General features: G+C 39.1%; 2 protein-coding genes across 2 annotated transcripts; both read right to left on the bottom strand.

Annotated features, from left to right (window-relative positions):
* Positions 1-7916: 7916 nt before the first annotated feature.
* Positions 7917-8309, bottom strand: LOC139354296 (uncharacterized). Its single transcript, XM_070998516.1, has one exon. The coding sequence runs from the start codon at positions 8307-8309 to the stop codon at positions 7917-7919; it is 393 nt and encodes a 130-aa protein (XP_070854617.1).
* Positions 8310-8312: 3 nt separating this feature from the next.
* Positions 8313-10732, bottom strand: LOC139354295 (uncharacterized). Its single transcript, XM_070998515.1, has 4 exons — positions 10427-10732; positions 10251-10326; positions 9137-10158; positions 8313-8747 (listed from the first exon to the last, which is right to left on the bottom strand). The coding sequence occupies exons 1-4, from the start codon at positions 10730-10732 to the stop codon at positions 8313-8315; spliced, it is 1839 nt and encodes a 612-aa protein (XP_070854616.1).
* Positions 10733-20220: the final 9488 nt, after the last annotated feature.

Below are 20220 nucleotides of genomic sequence, written 5' to 3'. Positions count from 1 at the left end.
GATAGACGTGGCCTACAATTAATTAGTTGCAAACCTTAATGAAAGTGGTATTTGATGCGTTCCCTGATTAAGGTGCCGGTTCCGCCGTGAGCTTTACCAACTGGATGATCTGTGCGGTATAAAGTGTAGCCTCTTATTTGGAAGTTGTAATTGATTGTGAGGTGCGTCTCTACCAGTAGCATAATGTCGATATGATTTTCATTCAGAAACTGTCTTACTTCAAGTTTGTGTTGTGATACGCCATTGGCGTTCCTCATTGTTATTCGTAAACTTGCTATCGATTATTTGGACTGCTTAGCTGCAAGCAAATGTAACACCATGTTTTGGTTTTGATCCTGTGTTTGCATGGTTGTTTTCATGAATGACATGAATTCCATCATACTTTGTACCGACTGTACTTGGATCTGCTGAACGTTTTCTAGATTAGGCTGGAGTCGGTTTTCCGTCCCTAATCGAAGGCCGTATGAGAAGCCCTTTTGGGTATTTAATTGACCAAATGAGGATCTTGCAGCCGTGCCGAAGTGTACAGTATACCTGATATGTCCCTACTCCTGACAATTTGTGCATTGCACGGGCCGTTGCTTTTATATGGCTCTTCCACCTTAAATCTTCGGTGTAATAAGTATTGCAGTTTATAAATGGGGTGCACATCATTTTTCTTTAAGACTGCTGTCTGGCTCCAGCTCGACCTCGAAGAGTGGTTGCGGCTCTTTTGATGTTGATGATGTTACTGACGTTCTTTGCAGAAACCCCGTTTTCTTTGAGAGCTTCGATAACTTCCTTGGGGGTTACGTCGTGCTCGATTTCATTGAGTACCACCTGCACGCCCATGCTCTTTTTTAGCTGGTACATACAGTAGTTTTTCTAAGCTTCCTCCAGATATTTGGATACAGCTCGGAAATGTTCTGCTTTCCGCCCCCGGTTAGCGCAACAATTTTGTTGACCAGGGCATTCGGGTATTTTATTGTAAATTGGGCACGGCTTATTTTTGACTTGTTACCTACCGCAGTGTTCTGCGGGCTATGCCTACGCTTAACATGGATGTAGCGATCTAATCCGGTCTGTATGACTGGGCACGCTTGTTGAATTTTGTTTTTTGAGTTTTGCACTGAAAACTTCACGCCGTCGAAGTAGGACTAAGAGTAAGTAGAGTTGGTGAGCATGACCGTGCATTTGGCTATCGACAGTCAGTAGGGTCGGTTTTTGCACTTCGTTATCGCGTTGAGGCATACGAGACGTACCCGACTCTTCGGCTCACGAAGCTTAGTCGCTCTTTATTTGGTTCGTTGCTCATTGAGCTTTTAATTATGCACTTCTTTTAGTTCACTTCACTTTTTTCACTTTCCCTTTTTTATTTATTTGAAATTCAACAGCTTAGATTTTATGTACTGTTTGTCTTTAATTCATCCACTTTCTTTCACTTTTCCCAGAGTTTGCGCGAGACACGTCCGCTCTCTTCAGCTGCACATTTTATGATCAACTCTTGCGCCTGCGTCGTGGCATTTTAACAATCCTTCACACCTCCACCTTTTTATTGTAGATAACAACATTGACTTTGGGAGTATAGTATGGTATGGTGTAGCAATAGGTAACGTGCTTTAAAAAATTTTAATTCGCAGACATTTTTTTAGAAAATATATAATATATCATTTAGGTGTGGGTACACACATCTGTTTTGGTGATAGATTTTGGCATAAGCCCATTTTTTGTTTGCTTTTTAAATGTAATACGCCGAAGCGATTTCAACTACTTTCCCAATAATATATAGTTAAAAATCCTCTTTTGGCAACCATATTTCCTTTTTTATTGAAGCTAATAACTGTGATATAGGGTGTACGGCTAGCTATCGAAGTTAAAGATAAATTTATGACGGGACCCTTGATACAATCGATACCTGCAAAGAATGAGAAAAGAGGACATTTTTTTGTCCAAGTGAATGAACTTACCATGTTGTTTTAAAACCAGTTTTTTGGCAGACCCATGTGTTTGCCAATTACCCAAATTGCTTATAAAAAGCAGCTACCAAACATTTTTTTAACAGTTAGTAAGCGATTAGAAAATACCTAGTAAACAACTAGAAAACATATGGAACCCAATAAATTAACAATTAATTATCAACTATAAACACCTATTACCAAGTCTAAACCGCTCTACCAAGATGAGCAATAAAAAGACGCTGCTATTTTATGTTAGTATGTTATATTTTGCTAAAATTAATAACATATAAATGCCTTTATTGAATATTTAAATTCAGCTATCTAAGCTAGAAGAATCCTCCAAGAGGGCGCTATCTCATTATACCCATTTGAAGAATATACTTATTTACTAACACATGTCCTTCACTTATAAGTTTTATCGGTTTCCAAAGATGTTTTGAGAATATTCCAACAACTGAGAACCATTAACTTGTGAGAACTATTTTCCACCTATCTATGGAGGCGTGCGGAAATCTGAGTTTGGAGCGAAAGATAATACGAGTAACCGGAATATTATTTAATTTCTTAGAGAGGTTATCAAAAGATCACCGAAATGGAACCAGAAATCTAAATATGTATTAATTGAAAAACCGAGTCAAGGAAAACACATCGTCTCATCTGAATTAAACTTAAATTATAATACAAATGTCAGATACTGCTGCAGCCTTTCCTCATCGTTTCACTTCTTCTTTTACGTCACCATCTTGACCTCCTTCCGTGTCTTCCTCAGACTTTCTTTTCTGGTCATTTCACTGCTTCTGTTGGTATTTTCTGCTGTTAGGTAAAATGCTTTCTTTCGCTCTTTCTGTTGTGGCATAAGGTAACTCTTAAACTATTAACTAATCTTACATTCGGCCAATTCTGATTACCTATCTGTTCCAGTTGACCAAGTATCTTCATTGTCCTTGATATAGTGCCACAACTTCATATAATTACAGCTGGTTGTGGTGTTACATCGTATCCCCTTCCTATCGACCGTTCCTTTTGATTTGTATGTATGGCGTGTATGGGACCCAAATGGTCTACGTGCAACGTAAGTAGTGGCTGATCCCCCTTGTCGATGTAGTCCTTCCGTCTTGCCAAGTTTCTTATTGAAAATAATTCTCATGATTTACGTAGTTGTTGACAATATGTGGAACTTTTTGCTCGAGATGAGGGATACAATAATATTGTTGTACAGCGTGTACAGTTTTTTTGAGAGCAAAATTACCAGTGGGCGTCGAAGCAACTTCCTTCTTTACAGCTTCCAAAAGAACATGTTCATGAACCTCCTTGAAAACAAAGCCTCCATTAATCTTCTATCCTTCATATGGTCGATCGGCTAGCAGTTCCTCTATCGCCTTCAGTATCTCGCTTTTCCTTGACAATTTTTTTAGGGCGCGCTATGTTCCCCAAAGACATTAGCAATACTAGGTTGGGGTAACGACTAAGGCTGTCAACGTTTTTCAATCATTCCCCAGGTTGATGCTCGACTATAAATTGACTGCGCTTAGTACATCCGACTTCTTAAGAATTTGTTTAAATGCAATGCCATCTGGGACCAACTTGAAGGGCGTTCCCAGAAAATAGAGTCTGAATCTCTTGATGGCGAGATATACGGCTTTTACTCCAATATTGGACAGGGTGCAGTCTCCCATTATTAGCCACAAATCCGTCTTTTGATGCATACGAGTGTACTTCCGTTTTGGCATCTTTGGTTTAAAGCTTTATGACAGGCTCCTTTTTCATTTAAGCTGAGTCTTAGCCATTCGAAACAGAAATCCTTTCCAAAGATCAAAAGTTAATAATTTAAAACAAATTTGCTGAAAAATCCCGTCAATCCCAGAAGACGTTGGACTGCCCTGACGTTTTAAGGTATCGAAAACTTGCTAACCGCTGCCGTTTTTACCCCTTTTCCATAGATTTTCGTTCTCATGTTGTGCTCCCAAAAAGCAAACTCAAGCTTGCAGGAAATGACATTTTCGCCACTTAATCTTCAGCCCAAGTCGAGAGACATTTTCTCTAAACAATATTACGCGGTATCGGCGTGAATTAATTAATCAAGGACATCATTGTTCATCAACTCCTGAAACACGTAGTTTTCGTAGCGAATAAAAACTGCAGGCGAATTCCGAAACCAAATGGGGTTCTGTCAAATTCGAAGAGTCCTGATTTGGTTATAAAGGCTGTGTATTTCTTGCTCTCCTCATCTACCGCCAAGTGAAAACCCCATTCTCCAAGTCCTTGACGCTAAAGTCATTCGCTATGTGCAGCTTTTCGAGCACATATTCGATTACGGGGCCGGACAGCGAGTGCTTTGAAGATTTTCAACACCATCGAATTTAATCTCAATGTTAATGTTTCGCATATACGACGTGTTCCATTCTTTTTCTTTACTATAACTATTCGGCTGGCAAAGTTTGATGTAGACGCGCGTATGATTCCAGCAGCCAACCATTCTTCGATCTCCCTTTCTTGGCGACGGACGAAAAAGAACAATCTCGCCATCCGGAACGATCTTAAGCTTTACTGATACTTCTGCTACAAGGTTAGTAGTAGAATGTAAGCGCGGCTTCAGATACAATAAGCACATTAATGGCCCCGCACTAGATGTGCAGAGGCCTCGCTGTTTTTCGATGTTACATCAATTTTTGCCTAAAACATCGGAAAAGCGATGTTTTCTGCACCTCTACCCCGCAACCCTTCATTAATGTATGCGGATTCCAGGATAATTTGCATTATCCATAAATTAACTGATTTTGACCTATTTCCACATTATGAGCAATTAATATTGTACGTTGTGTACGTGAGAATTGAAGCCCTACTCTAATCTGCCTATAAGGTGCGGATTGAGGAATTTAAGGTATACCACGTACATTTTTTGAAAAAAGCGCGATATAGAGTCAAAGTTTATAGCTCATACGCATTGTTGAGGTTGATCAAATATATTATTTCGTCCTATGGAAAATTGTGCATGTCTGATCGTGACGTGCTGTCGTACCATGAATGTCAAACTGATTTAGAATTCAAAACAACCCCAATAAATTTTACAAGCTAATGTTTCTCAGATGTGTTGGCACTTGTGTTTCTGTCACAGAATCATTAACTGGAAAGAGTCATAAACATGTCACCATCATAAAAGGGACACACACAAGACCCACCATGATGATTATACACCTATTTTACAAGCCGATTACCGACTTGTGATTTGTCACTTCCTGGACAGCATATAAGGGCGTAAGCAAGTCCCAAGAAGCATTTTTTTAACATCTTATTCTATTTATTCATTTATTTTGTTATTGTGAACATGTTTTATTACATAAATAGTTAAATATACAAATAAATATAAAACTTATTCTTTTGTTGTTTTTCATTATTGTAGGTGTTGAGGCCAGCGCCACCCTGTCCTCGACTTTAACGTAGCACGTCCCGGTTCTAATAAAACTCGTAGGTTAACATATATCCAAATTATTATTCAATATATAACTGCTGGCTGTATAGCATTACATATAGCCGTGAGACGAAGAAGTAAGGAAACCGCTTTAAAAATAATCGTAGCAGAATGTGGCTGATGCTGTACTGAATAATCGTACTGAATGTACTGAATGTCGCGTACCCGACAAGTGCGCTTAAAGCTTATGTAGAACGGTACAATTCCAGCCTGATCATCTGCTGATTGGAACATTATAGCGGGCTCATTGGATCTGTCTATTGTAACAGATTTCGGCGGCGACATTTTCCCCCCGGTGAACTTGGCTCTCCTGCGTCTGGGTTACCCTCAATCTTGCCGACGTTCAATACAGCCAGTTTCGCTGTGGGTCGTCGTAAGATGTCGTGGGCAGTCTCGATCGTAGAGCTTCTTACTTGCTGGTCCTTAGCTAAGACCACTTCGGTGACTATTCCTTTCGGCCACGTGTTACGTGGTAAGTTCTCGTCCACTCGTTAGGGGTCGCTGCTTGACGTACCATTTGCCTCGGCGAGTTAAGTCGGGAACGTACTCCCTGACCCATCGTTTCCAGAAATGGTCGGCGAATAGTTGAGCCGATTGCCACATGCATCGAACCGAGAGATTGTTGATGAAGATGGGCTTATATCCTCTTGCTGACCCTAGTAGCAAATGGTTGGGTGTGATGGCTTCGTCGTCGTTGGTGTCCAGCGATACGAACGTGAGCGGCCTTGAGTTTATTATAAATTCGATCTCCCAAAGTGCGCTTTGTAGACTCTCGCTAGTGAACTTCATCGCTGGGCAGATGGCGGACAGGACCCTTTTTATGGAGCCTATAAGGCGCTCCCATGCTCCCCCCATATGAGGCGGTGCTGGCGGGTTAAAGTTCCACTTAATTGTGTCGAACGATCCGTACACTTCGTCGAAGTTAACCCTTGGAAGCTTCTCGCAGATCACCTTCTCGGAAGCTTTAGAATTAGTGCCGTTGTCCGTGAATATTTCTCTAGGTGTCCCGCGGCGGTTGAAGAAGTTGCGGATACACATAATGCAGGACGAGGCGTCGAGGGAGTGAGCTATTTCTAAATGCACTGCTCTGACCGTGAGACAGGTAAAGATTACTCGTTTCTCCTTCCTCCTGCAAACGGTCACGGGAATTGGTCCAAAGTAATCAATTCCAACGTAGGTAAATGGACGTTGATAAGCGGCGACTCTAGAAATGGGAAGTTGGGCCATTTGCGGCAGCATTATATTTGCAGCGTTGGCATGCTCGTCGGGCTGACTTATATAAAACTCGTAAGCGTGGTATATAATAAATGCCACGGATCCTATTGATGCAGGCCTCGTGCATGGTGTGGTGCACCTGACGGTGATACCAGTTGAAAATTATGCGTGTTACGTAATGTCCGCAAGGGAGTATTATTTGCTGTTGGGGGCACAAGATTTCAGCTCTCCCTCGGATCCGTAGCAGCTGGTCAACGTCTAGAAACACATTAAGACAAATTAGTTTTGAATTTGCGTTTAGAGCTTTACCTTTGGAGAGTAAACATATTTCTTTTCGGAACTCTGATACTTGCGCGTAGCGTATCAGTGTTGTTTGAGCGCGGCGTATCATCTAGGAGTTAATGCACGAAATTGGAAGCGTTTTCTGCGCTGTTGTTTTCAGCTTTTCGATGTTCTCCGCCAGTCAAAAAAGTGTTCTACGTTCACGATGGGGTCCAGTGGCGTAGTGGCGACGAAAAACACTTGCTTCACTTCGATGTGGGTTGGGGCTCCTAGGTCGGTACAGGTGGGCCAACGAGAGCGTTCCTGGAGAAGGTACTCCAGGCCATCCAACCATTTATGCATGGAAGTGAAACTCGAAGTCTTAGTGGCGATGTCAGCAGGGTTTAAGTCCGATGGCACCCAGTGTCGACAGTGGTCGACATTGGTGAGCTCCAACACTTCTCCTACTCGATGCTTTACGTACTGCTGGAACTTGAGCGGGTCCATTCGCAGCCATTTGAGGACTGTTTTGGAGTCCGTCCAGTAGTAATGGGAGTTAACTAATAGCCGAGAATTTGTTTGAATTTGCTGGCTAAGCTTGGCACCAGTGACTGCTGCCTGTAATTCCTTACGGGGAATGGACAGCGGACTTAGCGGGGCAACTTTAGTTTTGGCTGCTAGTAGGCTAAGATAAACGGAGTTTCTTGGTGGATGCGAAGATACGAGACTGCTGCATAAGCGAGTTCACTCGCTTCTACGAAGGTGTGGAGCTGCACGTCATGGATGTCCTCGTTGGTTCTAAAGAAGCATCGCGGAATCTTGACCGTGGCGATTAGGGTTTATGCCTGCTTCCATCGCTTCCATCTTGGGAGCAGGCTTTCTGGTATGCAGTCGTCCCAGTCGGTGGGGGTCCGCCACACTTCTTGTAATAATATTTTCAGCTCTATAGTGTAGCAGGCGATGAGGCCGAGGGGGTCGTACATTGACATAAGTACTTGGAGGAGTTCCCGCTTCGAGGGTGCATCGTTTTCTGTTTATTTGTCGCGTTTCAGACGGGAGAATTTGAAGATAAACGTTAGGTCGTCCGTTTCCGGGATCCAGTATAGGCCGAGGACTTTCTCGGCGGTGGTGATCTCGACCTCCGTTGACGATGATTCTCCGCCTTGTTCGCTAAGCACAGTCTTCGAGTTCGAGGCCCAGTTGCGAATATAGAACCTTCCTGGGGCGTTAATATGGAGAACTTGTGTGGCGATTTCTATCACCTCCTTATTGTCGTTGCCGCTGTAGATAAAGTCGTCGACGTAGTGGTAATTTTTCACGGCTTGTGCGGCGGCGGGATTTTGCTGTTGGAACCTGTCAGCGTTTCTGTCCCGTATGAAGTGTGCGATACATGGAGCGCAGTTTATGCCGAATATGAGCGCTTCCATCGTTTAGACGCTTGGATGGTGTAGTTCGTCATCTTGGTCGTACCAAAGGAAGCGCTGAACGTGGGCATCTTCCGGCTTGACTCGAATTTGATGAAACATCTCCGCGATGTCACCGATGATCGCCACCTTTCCGGCGCGAAATGAGATAAGCAGATCCACCAATGGTTTCAAGAGGTCGGGACCGGCGTGTATGAAGTCGTTCAGGGATTGTCCCCCTGACTGCGCCGCTGCATCCCAAACTAGGCGTACCCTATTAGGTTTGTTCGGGTTTTTAATTATAAAGGTTCGTAGATACCATACCCTCGAGTGTTCTTCCAATATCTCGGCTGCATTTAGCTTACGGGCATATTTCTTTTGCACGAGATTATCGATCTCCTTTTGGGTTTGAATCTTTAGTGCTGGTTCCTTGATTAATTCCGGTGTAGGCACATCAGTCGTCTAAGGGCGTTTGGGTAACTATCTGGTAGAGCTGCGTTCTCGCTCTTCCACAGCAGTCCAATTTCAAATCTGCCGTCCTTAAATTTGGCTGTCGAGTTCATGATGGCTAGGGCACGGGAGTCAGCTTCAGAATATAGGTGGGCACGTCGAGGAGACTCTACTGCGAAAGTTTGCTTAATGGCCTCGTGTAAGGCGGTGTCGGCTTCGTAGCATCTGCATTCATGGATGTTAACGTGTCCCTCTGCGTTAGTTCTTTTGCTCGGAAAGATTTGCTACGTCCATCCCAGTCGACTTTTGGAAGCAATGGGCTGGCGCCACGCTCCCTCTCGGATTCTAAGAGGTACGGCTAAATTCCAGTTATCCGCTTCAACGATTATAGTTGGTCGCACGTTGGCATATGAGGCAATTGGTAGTCCTTTAAGGTACGGGAACTTCATGGCGAGCTCCTCCATGTTGGCTGACTGCATTGGTAAGCTTAGGCTTCTGACGCTGCAACCATCTCTCAGTTTAAATTTAGCTCCGTTCTGCGTGTTGATGACACGTAAAGTCGCTGTTTTAGAAGTTTCTCCGACACGGGTTGTATTGTCGGTCCATTTCAGGCAGAGTGGGTGTGGTACGCCTGTCACCTGCAGCTGCTGGAAGATAGTTTCTTCGATCAGCGTTACTGATGATCCTTCGTCTAGAAAGGCAAAGGTGTTAATTTTTTGAGTCTTATAATCGATTTTGATTGGTGCGATACGGAAATTAGTTTGCTCCGCATGTCTATGGGCGAGAATGTGACCGCTCTCCAGCTCGGGTGCTGTTGGCTGGCGTTGGTGTTCGGCGCGGTAGAGTTGTTTTGCGTGCAGTAGGGGATGGTGACGTTCGCGACAGTTGTTTATGTTGCATGTCTTCCTTGAAAGGCACTGGCTTCGGTGCTTGTTGAGGCAATTGAGGCACAAGTGATGGGTGCGGGACACGTCCCATCTTTCTGCCGTGTTCATAGCGGAGAAGTTAGGGCAGGTTTGGATCTTGTGGTCTCCGGCATCGCATATCACGCATTTCCCCCTAACACGAAGTGGTTCCTCACTCGCCGAATGGTAATTAAGGCGTTCGCTGCGCCCAAAGTAAAGTGGAGATGACACTTGACTAGCTGCTTCGGCAATTGTGTTCATCCATTCGCTGAATACTTTCACCACCGGCTCAGCGGTTTCTTTTGGGTTCATGGCCCATAGCAATTTGAGCTGAGAAGGTAGCTTTTCCACTAGTTCCTGCACAAGAAGTGGGTTGCTCATGTGGGCGACTAGCTCGCAGGCTTCCATCGTTGAATATATGTTCCTTACGCAGAGTGCGTACTCGATCAGTGGTTCTAGTTTGTCCTTTGAAGGTGGCATTTTACGTGCTTTATCAAGCATTGTTTGAAGTACATGCTCTGGCCGACCGAAACACATTTGAAGTGTCTGTATGATTTCAGAACCATCGCTGGTAATAGTAATTTACTTTGTACTAGTTCTCGGGCCCTACCTCCTAGGCTTGACTGTAGGCGCATGTGGTTCTCGAATGCTGGAAACTTTCTTGGGATCGCTTGACGAGCGGCAATCTGCGAAGGTGTTGGTATGCCAGAGGTCAGCATTATTTTGTTGGCTGCTTCTGGTCCCCACTAATAAACCGCATGGCGTTTTAGCGGGCTTTTCACCTACCGCTGAGATGCCACCCACTGCCATGCTAGTGGTCGTGACCATCGTCGACGCGGATTGCGTATTTTTGTTGATGGGTTCCAGAGGAGAAGCTTGATATGACGGGTTGTATGGAAGTTTCGCCAATCCGTTTCCTTGTGTCGGTAATGAGGAGGCCTGGGGTTTGTGGAATGCCATCGGCATCGTTGGCACCACTTCTGTGAGGACGTCGCGTATTATATTCTCGCAGTCAAATTGCCAGCTGTGATCATCATCAACGCCCACGCACTCGATGTGGAACCAGGAGTGGCATTTGCTGCACTGAACCATTCGATCACAATCCTCATGTGCACATAGCTTGCAATGGTAAACTCCACTTGATAGGTTGTGGAGTTAGGAATTTATGTGTGTTATTTTCACTTGGACGGGGCTAACGGACTATTAAGTCGGGCACCACGTGATCCTCGTGATTAGTTACGTAACTTATTACGATTATTTTTAAAGATTGTTGAGGCCAGCGCCACCCTGTCCTCGACTTGTACGTAGCACGTCCCGGTTCTAATAAAACTCGTAGGTTAACATATATCCAATTTATTATTCAATATATAACTGCTGGCTATATAGCGTTACAAATAGCCGTGAGACAAAGAAGTAAGGAAACCGCTTTAAAAATAATCGTAGCAGACGGTGGCTGATGCTGTACTGAATAAGCGCGGGCGAAGCAAGTGCTCGCGTACCCGACAAGTGTGCTTAAAGCTTATGTAGAACGGTACAATTCCAGCCACTCATCTGCTGATTGGAACATTATAGCGGGCTTATTGGATCTGTCTATTGTAACAGATTTAGGCGGCGACAGTTGGCTAGAGTTTTTTTTTGCTTCCGGGCTCTCAGTTTGTGTACCAAAGTGTTCCCATCTGAGTACACATTTTCCCTAGTCTTAGCCAACTAACGCACTTCTAGATTTCCCCCCAAAACCCCAAAACTTTCCAAGATTTTCGCACTGTATATGCGCAGCCGCTAAAATACTTGCAAATATTTTTCGTTTTTCCAAATACAGTCCACATATCCATATCTACATACATATACATAACTACATACAAATTAAATTCGTCGTTAGTAGATGATTTAAAAAAATTTATTTTTTTATTTTTTAAACTCGGGTGATAAACCGTTATTCTTAAAACTCAATTAATACAAGACACTTTTTATAAACTGTGAACCGATCGCGGTCTCGGTTAAAATAGGACTGACTCTTAATTCTAAAAAATTATCCAATGAACCTCGGCCAGAAGCTTTCCTTTTCTTAAGCTTCCAGAACTTTAATTTTTGTTTAAAATAAAAGCTTATGCTGAAACTGTCGCATCTCGTTGTGAAATGAAATTATGCTGACCGATGCAATTTGATCGAAAATCGGAACGCAATATGTTCTGAACTTAGAACGCAATACTGTGGGCTTTGAACGGAAAAGTTTGGGCTTCGAACGGAAGCTTGTGTTTACTTTACGATTGGTTTATTTATCTTAGCAGGACGGTCAAGCGCAGCCCCCGAAGTGAATGGCAAAGGCAAAGGCAGAATCTTAAACAAAGGCAAAGGCAATGTCGCTGAAGGCAAGGGTAACATAGCTGAGATTGAATTCAAAAATTTGTTTATAAATTCCATAAGTGGAACCGTTTCACGGGTTGGATAACTCTCCTTCTTCTAAAATGGTTCGTCCCGATTCAATATGAAATTCATTTAATTGATCTTTTAATTGTTAAAAAATTTTCTTGGTTAATAGGTTTTTCTGGTTCTGGCCGTTGTTTTTTGGTTACAAATAATATGGCATTTTTGTATTTTATAATAAGTTAAAAATCAAATATATAATGATTAAAATTAATAATATAAAGGTAAGTTATATTTTGGTATTATTAATTTTAATGAAAGGATTTAAATTGTTTGTATTATCTAAAGAAAGCTCTGAGTTATTTGATAATATGTAATCGGATATTTCATAATCTTTGAAGTGGTTCGTAGTTAAGCAGTTAAGAATTTTGTTTTCCAAATTGGTATAAAAAATATTATTAATTTCGGTTGTACCATTAAATGTTATCAAAAATGAACCGTTTAAATGAGAGTTGTTCACAATATTGTTACCATTTATAAGAATGGCACCATCTTGTATGATGTCTATTTTTTTATTTTTCTCTCTTATTTTTTTACAAGTGGATTTCTCGCCATTTAATAAGCGGGTAAAACAAGTTTTTTCATTATTTAAAGTGAAATAATTATTAAAAAGTTCGTTCTTAAAGTTAGACATTTCAAAAAACATATTTGCGCATTTTGCGACTTGATTGCTTAATACTAGTTTCCCATCGATTTTGGAAATCGCTCTAGCGTAATATATTTCGCATCTGTTAATTATTATTGGGTATTTTATATAAATTATTACAAGTTCTTTATGCAGTGCGATTTTAAAAAAAGAGATGTCCATTAAGTCAGCAATAATTACTGGTTTTTGTTCATGAGTAGCTATTAAAAGCGGTTGCGGAGGTTTTTTAGGCGGTTTTAAATGTATTTTGTATGAGTTGTTTTTAATTGCAAGCGTATACTCATCCCATAATCAGTGTGTTTGGTATTCCACGGAACCCTCCCGTTTTATTGCATTTCAAATATTGTGACCCCTCGTTATCTTCTGAGAATGAGCAGGAGAAAGTGAACGTGCGTACCCACGAACCCGAATCTCACCCCCTACCCTCGAGTCCTTGCTCATGACTGCTTGTGCGCGAAGGTGTGAAATTTTAATTTTGTGAGTTTTTTTCAAAATGTGCAGTTTTTATTTTAGAACAGAGAAAATTATACCATTGGAAAGGGCTTGAAAAATGCTTTCCAATGATACCAAATTTTTTTTTTTTTTTTTTTAGTGAGGGGGTATACAATTTAGGGTATCGGAGGTCATCGTCGTTTTTTGCCTTTTTCAGTCGAGTAGTGGGAATATACGGGAGCGGCGGTTTTCGCAGCGGAGGTTTGGACGCTGCCGAGACTGCCGCTGCGATGACAGCCGCTGCGGTCTTATACTCTAGTTTTTCTTATATGTTATACGATTCCTTTTGAGGAGTGTGTCTAGGAAAAATGAGCTGAAGAATCACTTTAATGTTCAAGTTGTATAAGACTTATAGGATCACTTTTCAGGGCTAAGGATATCGAAATTGTTTGTGTCTACGATAAAGTTAGAAGTTAGTGTATAGAAAAATTAGCTGAGGATATCGAAATTGTTTGTGTCTACGATTAAGTTAGACGGGTGTGTATAGAAAAATTAGCTAGTGGGATCACTTTAAGGTTTGTGTTGTAAATTTCTTATTGGGAACACTTTTCAGGGTTTATATCTAAAGGCCACCCAATAATATTTATGTGTAGGATAAGAAGTTTAGGTTTAAGAATTTCTTAAAACGGTGCACTGAAGCGGAAAATTGTACCGAATTTCAAATTCTGCCTCTCTCGTATATTCCCACTACTCGACTGAAAAAGGCAAAAAACGACGATGACCTCCGATACCCTAAATAGTATACCCCCTCACTAAAAAAAAAAAAAAAAAAATTTGGTATCATTGGAAAGCATTTTTCAAGCCCTTTCCAATGGTATAATTTTCTCTGTTCTAAAATAAAATCTGCACATTTTGAAAAAAACTCACAAAATTAAAATTTCACACCTTCGCGCACAAGCAGTCATGAGCAAGGACTCGAGGGTAGGGGGTGAGATTCGGGTTCGTGGGTACGCACGTTCACTTTCTCCTGCTCATTCTCAGAAGATAACGAGGGGTCACAATATTTGAAATGCAATAAAACGGGAGGGTTCCGTGGAATACCAAACACACTGATTATGGGATGAGTATACGCTTGCAATTAAAAACAACTCATACAAAATACATTTAAAACCGCCTAAAAAACCTCCGCAACCGCTTTTAATAGCTACTCTTAGCTTAAGGCTTAGGAAATTCGAATGGTTGCATCGCGACATCTTATGCCAATGCTGGCCCGACCTTAACTGACCATTTATTCATATCTTGCTTACACAGAGATTGCCTTTCCTTAACCTATGTCGAAGTTGCACACCTTCGATATTTACCTACATCCAGACCCCTCCTACACCACGTTCACCCCCGGTAACTTGTTATCAATCCTTGTGTTCGTTTTCCTTCTAATAACCATTCTACTGGGGTATTGGGCTGCTCCTTATGTTCGAGAACCAATCGGATTGGTTCTAGGAGTACAACATGCCTGTATGCACTCCCTGTAGATGTCAACCTGTTAAGTGAACATTCTGGACTATAAAAATGACACCACTCAAATTGCTCAGGATCAGTTCTTCAAATGCCTCAGTACTGTATTCTAATAAAATAATTAGATCCACATCGGTCCTTGCAATCGCGCCTAACAATTCTAATCGTGCTTTTTACCTTTTAAACGAGTGCGTGAAAATTGTTAACAACATTATCGTGCTTTTTACCTTTATAACGAGTGGGTGAAAATTGTTAACAACATTACAACATATAACAATATATTTTTTGAATAAAAATATTAAAACCAAAACCCTAAAAATGGAGTCATTCGTTGCTTGTGATTTGTGCACCAAAAATGTGGAGATGAGTGAGTTTGAAGCTCATTATGCTCAGTGCTCAAAGCCTCGGAATGCCTTCGAGGTTTTAATGTGTAAATCAAAAATAAGGTGTGACTTATGCTCTACCTTAGTTCATAATTATGAATTTGACGAGCACTATCAAAATTGTAATGGACCTATAAATGCATTCAACGTTTTAATGAATGTTGAAAAACGGCAACCACAAAACAGAAGGCAAAATCATCTGGACGATCATCCCACAACATCATCAAATGCTCTCAAACGGATGAGAATGGATGAGGGTAAGGAAGTACTCAAACAAGGAAAAAAAGCTAAGATTAGCGAAAATAAAAATGATTTAAAATTAGAACTTTTATGTCCTACTTGTGGTGATAAATATCTTGCATCAAGGGAACGTCAACACATATTGACCGATAAGCATAAAAATGCATCAGCCAGAGAAGTAAAAAATAATGAAAACATAATTCTTCTTAACTCTCAAACTGTTTTTCCTGTTAAATCATATCGAATCAATAGTACAGTCCAAAACACTATTGATTTAAAAGATTTTTATCAGCATTGCCAAAAAAATATAATTGAAATTATAAAGCATTGCATGATAGAATATAGAGCCATTAAATTCAACCTAAGAGTTTATGGTACCTATATTAAACAAACAGACGAAGGAGTTACTGTTGAAACAACAAAACATTTTGGGACATCATATAAATCTGTATACCAAAATGAAAGCATTATCGATGAACTTAATATGGCAGTAGATAGCTTACTAGCATCGAGCAGTGAGTTTCAAGAAAAAGACTCTGGTTGGGCAATAAAAAATTTCAATTATTTTGAAATTACTATAATAAAGCTAGAAAACATTCCTGCTAGCGGATACATTCAGGCCCCGAAGAATATAAGAGCCCGAAATGCACTTATTAACGTACAGAATACTGACGTATTTTGTTTCAAATGGTGCATACTGGCATTCATAGCTAACAAAACTCATGAGAGTGCTACTTTTACAAATGCAAAGCAAAAAAAGTATTCACGAGAGAAAATGACGAAGCCCACAACTTACCACATTAATATTAATAATGAAATAATTGTATATGACGGAATAAGATTGGATTTTTCAGGAATCGAGTTTCCAATAACGAATAAAGGGATTATCCATTTCGAGAAAAATAATAAAGACTTTAGTATAAATGTTTATGAGATCGATGCTGATGGTGATAAAATTATCGGTCCAACGTTTAGAACCAAATGTATTCAACCTAACCACATCAATATATTGGGAATAAATAACGTAAACCAAGACAGTATGCATTACGCTTACATTACAAGTGTAAAAAGATTATGCTACTCACAGCATTCCAAGGCCAAATCAGGAGGATATTTTTGTGATAACTGTCTACAGTTTTTCACAGTTAATAATACTACCCACAACAAACTTGAATGCGGGAAAGTGGCCTCGTTTTACCCTGAACCAAACACTACAACTTCATTCAAGGGCTTTCATAAAAAATTATCTCCTCCGGTGGTGATATATGCCGATATTGAGGCTGTTCTTGAAAACTATAGAACATGCCTAAATTCGTCTTCAACGTCGTCAACAACAAAAGTGCAGAAGCATACTGCATGTGCCGTATCATTTTATATAGCACATAAATATAATCCGGATCTTAACGAATTGTGGACATATGAAGGTATGTAAAAAACAATAAATAATTAATTTCTTAGTATTTTAAAAACTAATTCAAATTTTTTATAATTTTATAGGCGCTGACTGCATACAAAAATTCTGCAAATCACTAAAGGAAAAAACTACGAGCTTGTTTTACATGTACTGGTCGACCCCCAAAAACCCGATTGCTAGCACAATCCATGAACAGGAAGGAAATTGCTGTGCCTGTGAAAAGGAAATAAACGCTGACGACCTGGACAAATATTTTGATCAATTTTCTGGAAAATACATGGGTCCCATTCATAAAAATTGTAAGCCAAAGTACAAATTAAGTGATCCCTTCTTTCCTGTAGTATTTCATAACTTATCTAAATATGACATACATTTATTCATTACTGAATTAGAAGGAGACTTAAGCCCCATACCCTGTAATAAAGAGCTTTATATAGCGCTAACGCAGTCAATTAAAATAAATGCATCAAATAGATATAAAATAAGATATATCGATTCGATTAGATTTTTAAATTCTAGTTTAGAAAAACTAACAAGCTACATGGAGGACAAAGATTTTAAAATTCTAAGTACTAAATTTCAGGGAGAAAAATTTAAGCAAATGCGTAGGAAGGGTGTTTTCCCTTACGACTATTTAGATAGTTTTGAAAAATTTGAGGATACCCAGCTTCCTGACATTGATAGTTTTTACAATTCTCTCAGCGAAGAAAATTGTAGTATAGATGATTACAAATTTGCACAAAAGGTTTGGAAAACTTTCAACTGTAATACTATAAAAGATTATATAAAACTTTATTTAGAAAGTGATGTTTTAATTTTGACTGATGTTTTCGAAAATTGTAGAAAAATTTGTCAGAAAATTTATAAGCTTGACCCTATTAACTATGTTACAGCACCGTCAATATCTTGGGATGCTATGCTCAAGTATACTAATGTAAATTTAGAACTTATTAGTGACGGAGACATGTACAACTTTTTAAAAAGAGCGATAAGGGGTGGGTTAACTCAATGTACCCAAAGAATTTCTATAGCTAATAATAAATATATAACTAACTTCGATTCAAGTAAACCAAATAACTACCTCAGCTATATTGATGCAAATAATTTATATGGTTGGGCAATGAGTCAACCCTTACCGCTTTCAGGATTTAAATTTCTAAGTAATGATCAATTAGAATCTTTCGATTACAAAAATATTTCTGCTGAGGGAAATGTAGGATATATATTAGAAGTGGATTTAGAATATCCTACTGATCGGCATGACTCACATAACTACTTGCCTTTCTGTCCAGAAAACAAAGTTCCTCCAGGAGGTAAGCAGAAAAAACTTATAGCTGATTTATCGAATAAAAGCGAATACATTATCCACTTAAAACAGCTTCAACTTTGTATACAGCATGGTTTAATTGTAAAAAAAATTCATAGGGTTTTGTCTTTTACACAATCATGCTGGTTAAAGCCTTATATTGATTTAAACACTGATCAAAGAAAACTAGCGGAAAATGATTTTGAAAAAAATTTTTTTAAGTTAATGAATAATGCAGTATACGGGAAAACAATGGAAAATGTCGCCAAGCGTAGAAATATAGTATTAGTAAAACATTATAAATCAAGACAAAATTCACCAGGCTTCAGGCAACGCATAGCTAGACATGACTTCCATAGCGTTGAGATATTTGGGACAGATCTTGCAGCGATTGAATCAACACCATCAAAAATTATGTATGATAAGCCAATATACATAGGAGTTGCTGTTTTAGAATTATCTAAATGGTTAATGTATGAATTTTATTATAATTTTCTATTACTTAAAAGTCCTTCTTCGAAAATAATTTATATGGATACAGATTCATTTATTTTATCTTCAGAGGAAGACTTTTACGAAACTATAAAAGAAAATCCTGAACGATTTGATACCTCAAATTATAAACTAGAAAACCAATTTAATATAGTTCAAGCTAATAATAGGGAACCTGGAAAAATGAAGGATGAACATGCAGGTAGGGTTATGACTTCTTTTGCTGGACTTAAGGCTAAGGCATACTCTTGTTTAGTTGATAAGGAAGGAAACGAAAACGAATGTATAAAAAAAATTAAAGGAGTTAAGAAATCAGTTATTAAAAAACTGAATCATGAAGATTATATAGAATGTATAAAATATAAAAAAACATTTTATGGATCCCAGCGAGTTATTCGAAGTAGGTCGCACATCCTCTATACTGAAATTATGAATAAAATAAGTCTTAATTATAAGGATGATAAGAGATATATTTTACCAGATAATTGTAATACATTGGCTCATGGTCATTATAATATTGAACATATATTAAGTAGTAACCAAAATTAAACCCATTATTAAATAAATGTTTATATGTTTATATTATAAGAATAAAAATGTGTAAATAAATAGATAAAAAAATTAAACTTGTTATTGTTGCGTTTTATTACTTTAGCAGGTCATTTACAGATATCCATGAGTTGTGGCTGGAATCGAATCCGCTCCATTTTACAAGCACTTGATTATTTTTCCTTTTTAGTATTTTCTCTACTAGGAAAGCATTTTTGTCTTTCACTTTTTGAAGTTCCTCTTCATAAAATGACCCATTAATAGGGGTACCCATATAATCTTGTATTTCGTATGTTACGGGGTATGTAGACTTGACTTTTAAAACTTTAAAAACTTCTGTGGTCCAATTAGGTTCGTATCCCTTCATAAATGCTCCCTTGTATTTACTTATTCTTACAAAATCACCTACTAAAAATTTATGTTTTGGAAATATTTTTGGTATATTATATACTGATTTAAAAAAAAAACTCTTCATTTTTCGTGCAGACATCTATAGGCTTCATTTTAATTGTTCGGTGATATGAATTATTGTATTGATTTACGAGATAATTGATGTTGTGAATCCACTTATATTTACCCTGCATACTAAACATTTTCCACATACGATTTTTTAATGTTCTATTAAAGCGTTCACATATAGAAGCCTTGAGATGCGTATAAGTATGATAATGATTTATATCAAATTTATCCATTAATTTCCTAAAAGTGGAATTAAAAAATTCTTTCCCTTGATCTGACTGAATATTCTTGGGTGTACTTTTACTCTTTTTAAAAACAGATTTCATTGCCTCTGCTACATCCAGGGCAGACTTTGACTTAACTGCCTCGGCGTATGCATACTTTGAGAACGTGTCAATAACGGTCAGTAAATATCTAAAACCCTTATTTTCTTTCCAAAACGGTATCATTTCAACTAAATCAATTTGCCATGTGTCATTTATCCCTTTTTGAACGAACTTTCGCCGTATAAAGTTTTTTCGCGCTGCCTTATGAATTTCATCGACAACTTGTTGTTTGCTCATCTTAAGGTGTTGATTTATTAGTGTTATTTTTTATTTGATGACGATGGTTGCTTAGTCAATAATGCTTGCTTATAAACAAGAACATCCCTTTTTATTTCTGTACGCATCTTTTTTGAAATTTCAAAACATAATCGTGTTAAATCTATTTGCACATCCT

The sequence above is a fragment of the Drosophila suzukii genome, assembly GCF_043229965.1.
Source record: "Drosophila suzukii chromosome 2 unlocalized genomic scaffold, CBGP_Dsuzu_IsoJpt1.0 scf_2c, whole genome shotgun sequence".
Taxonomy (NCBI): domain Eukaryota; kingdom Metazoa; phylum Arthropoda; class Insecta; order Diptera; family Drosophilidae; genus Drosophila; species Drosophila suzukii.
Note: the sequence above shows the minus strand (reverse complement) of the source record. Positions and strands in the feature narration are given on the sequence as shown.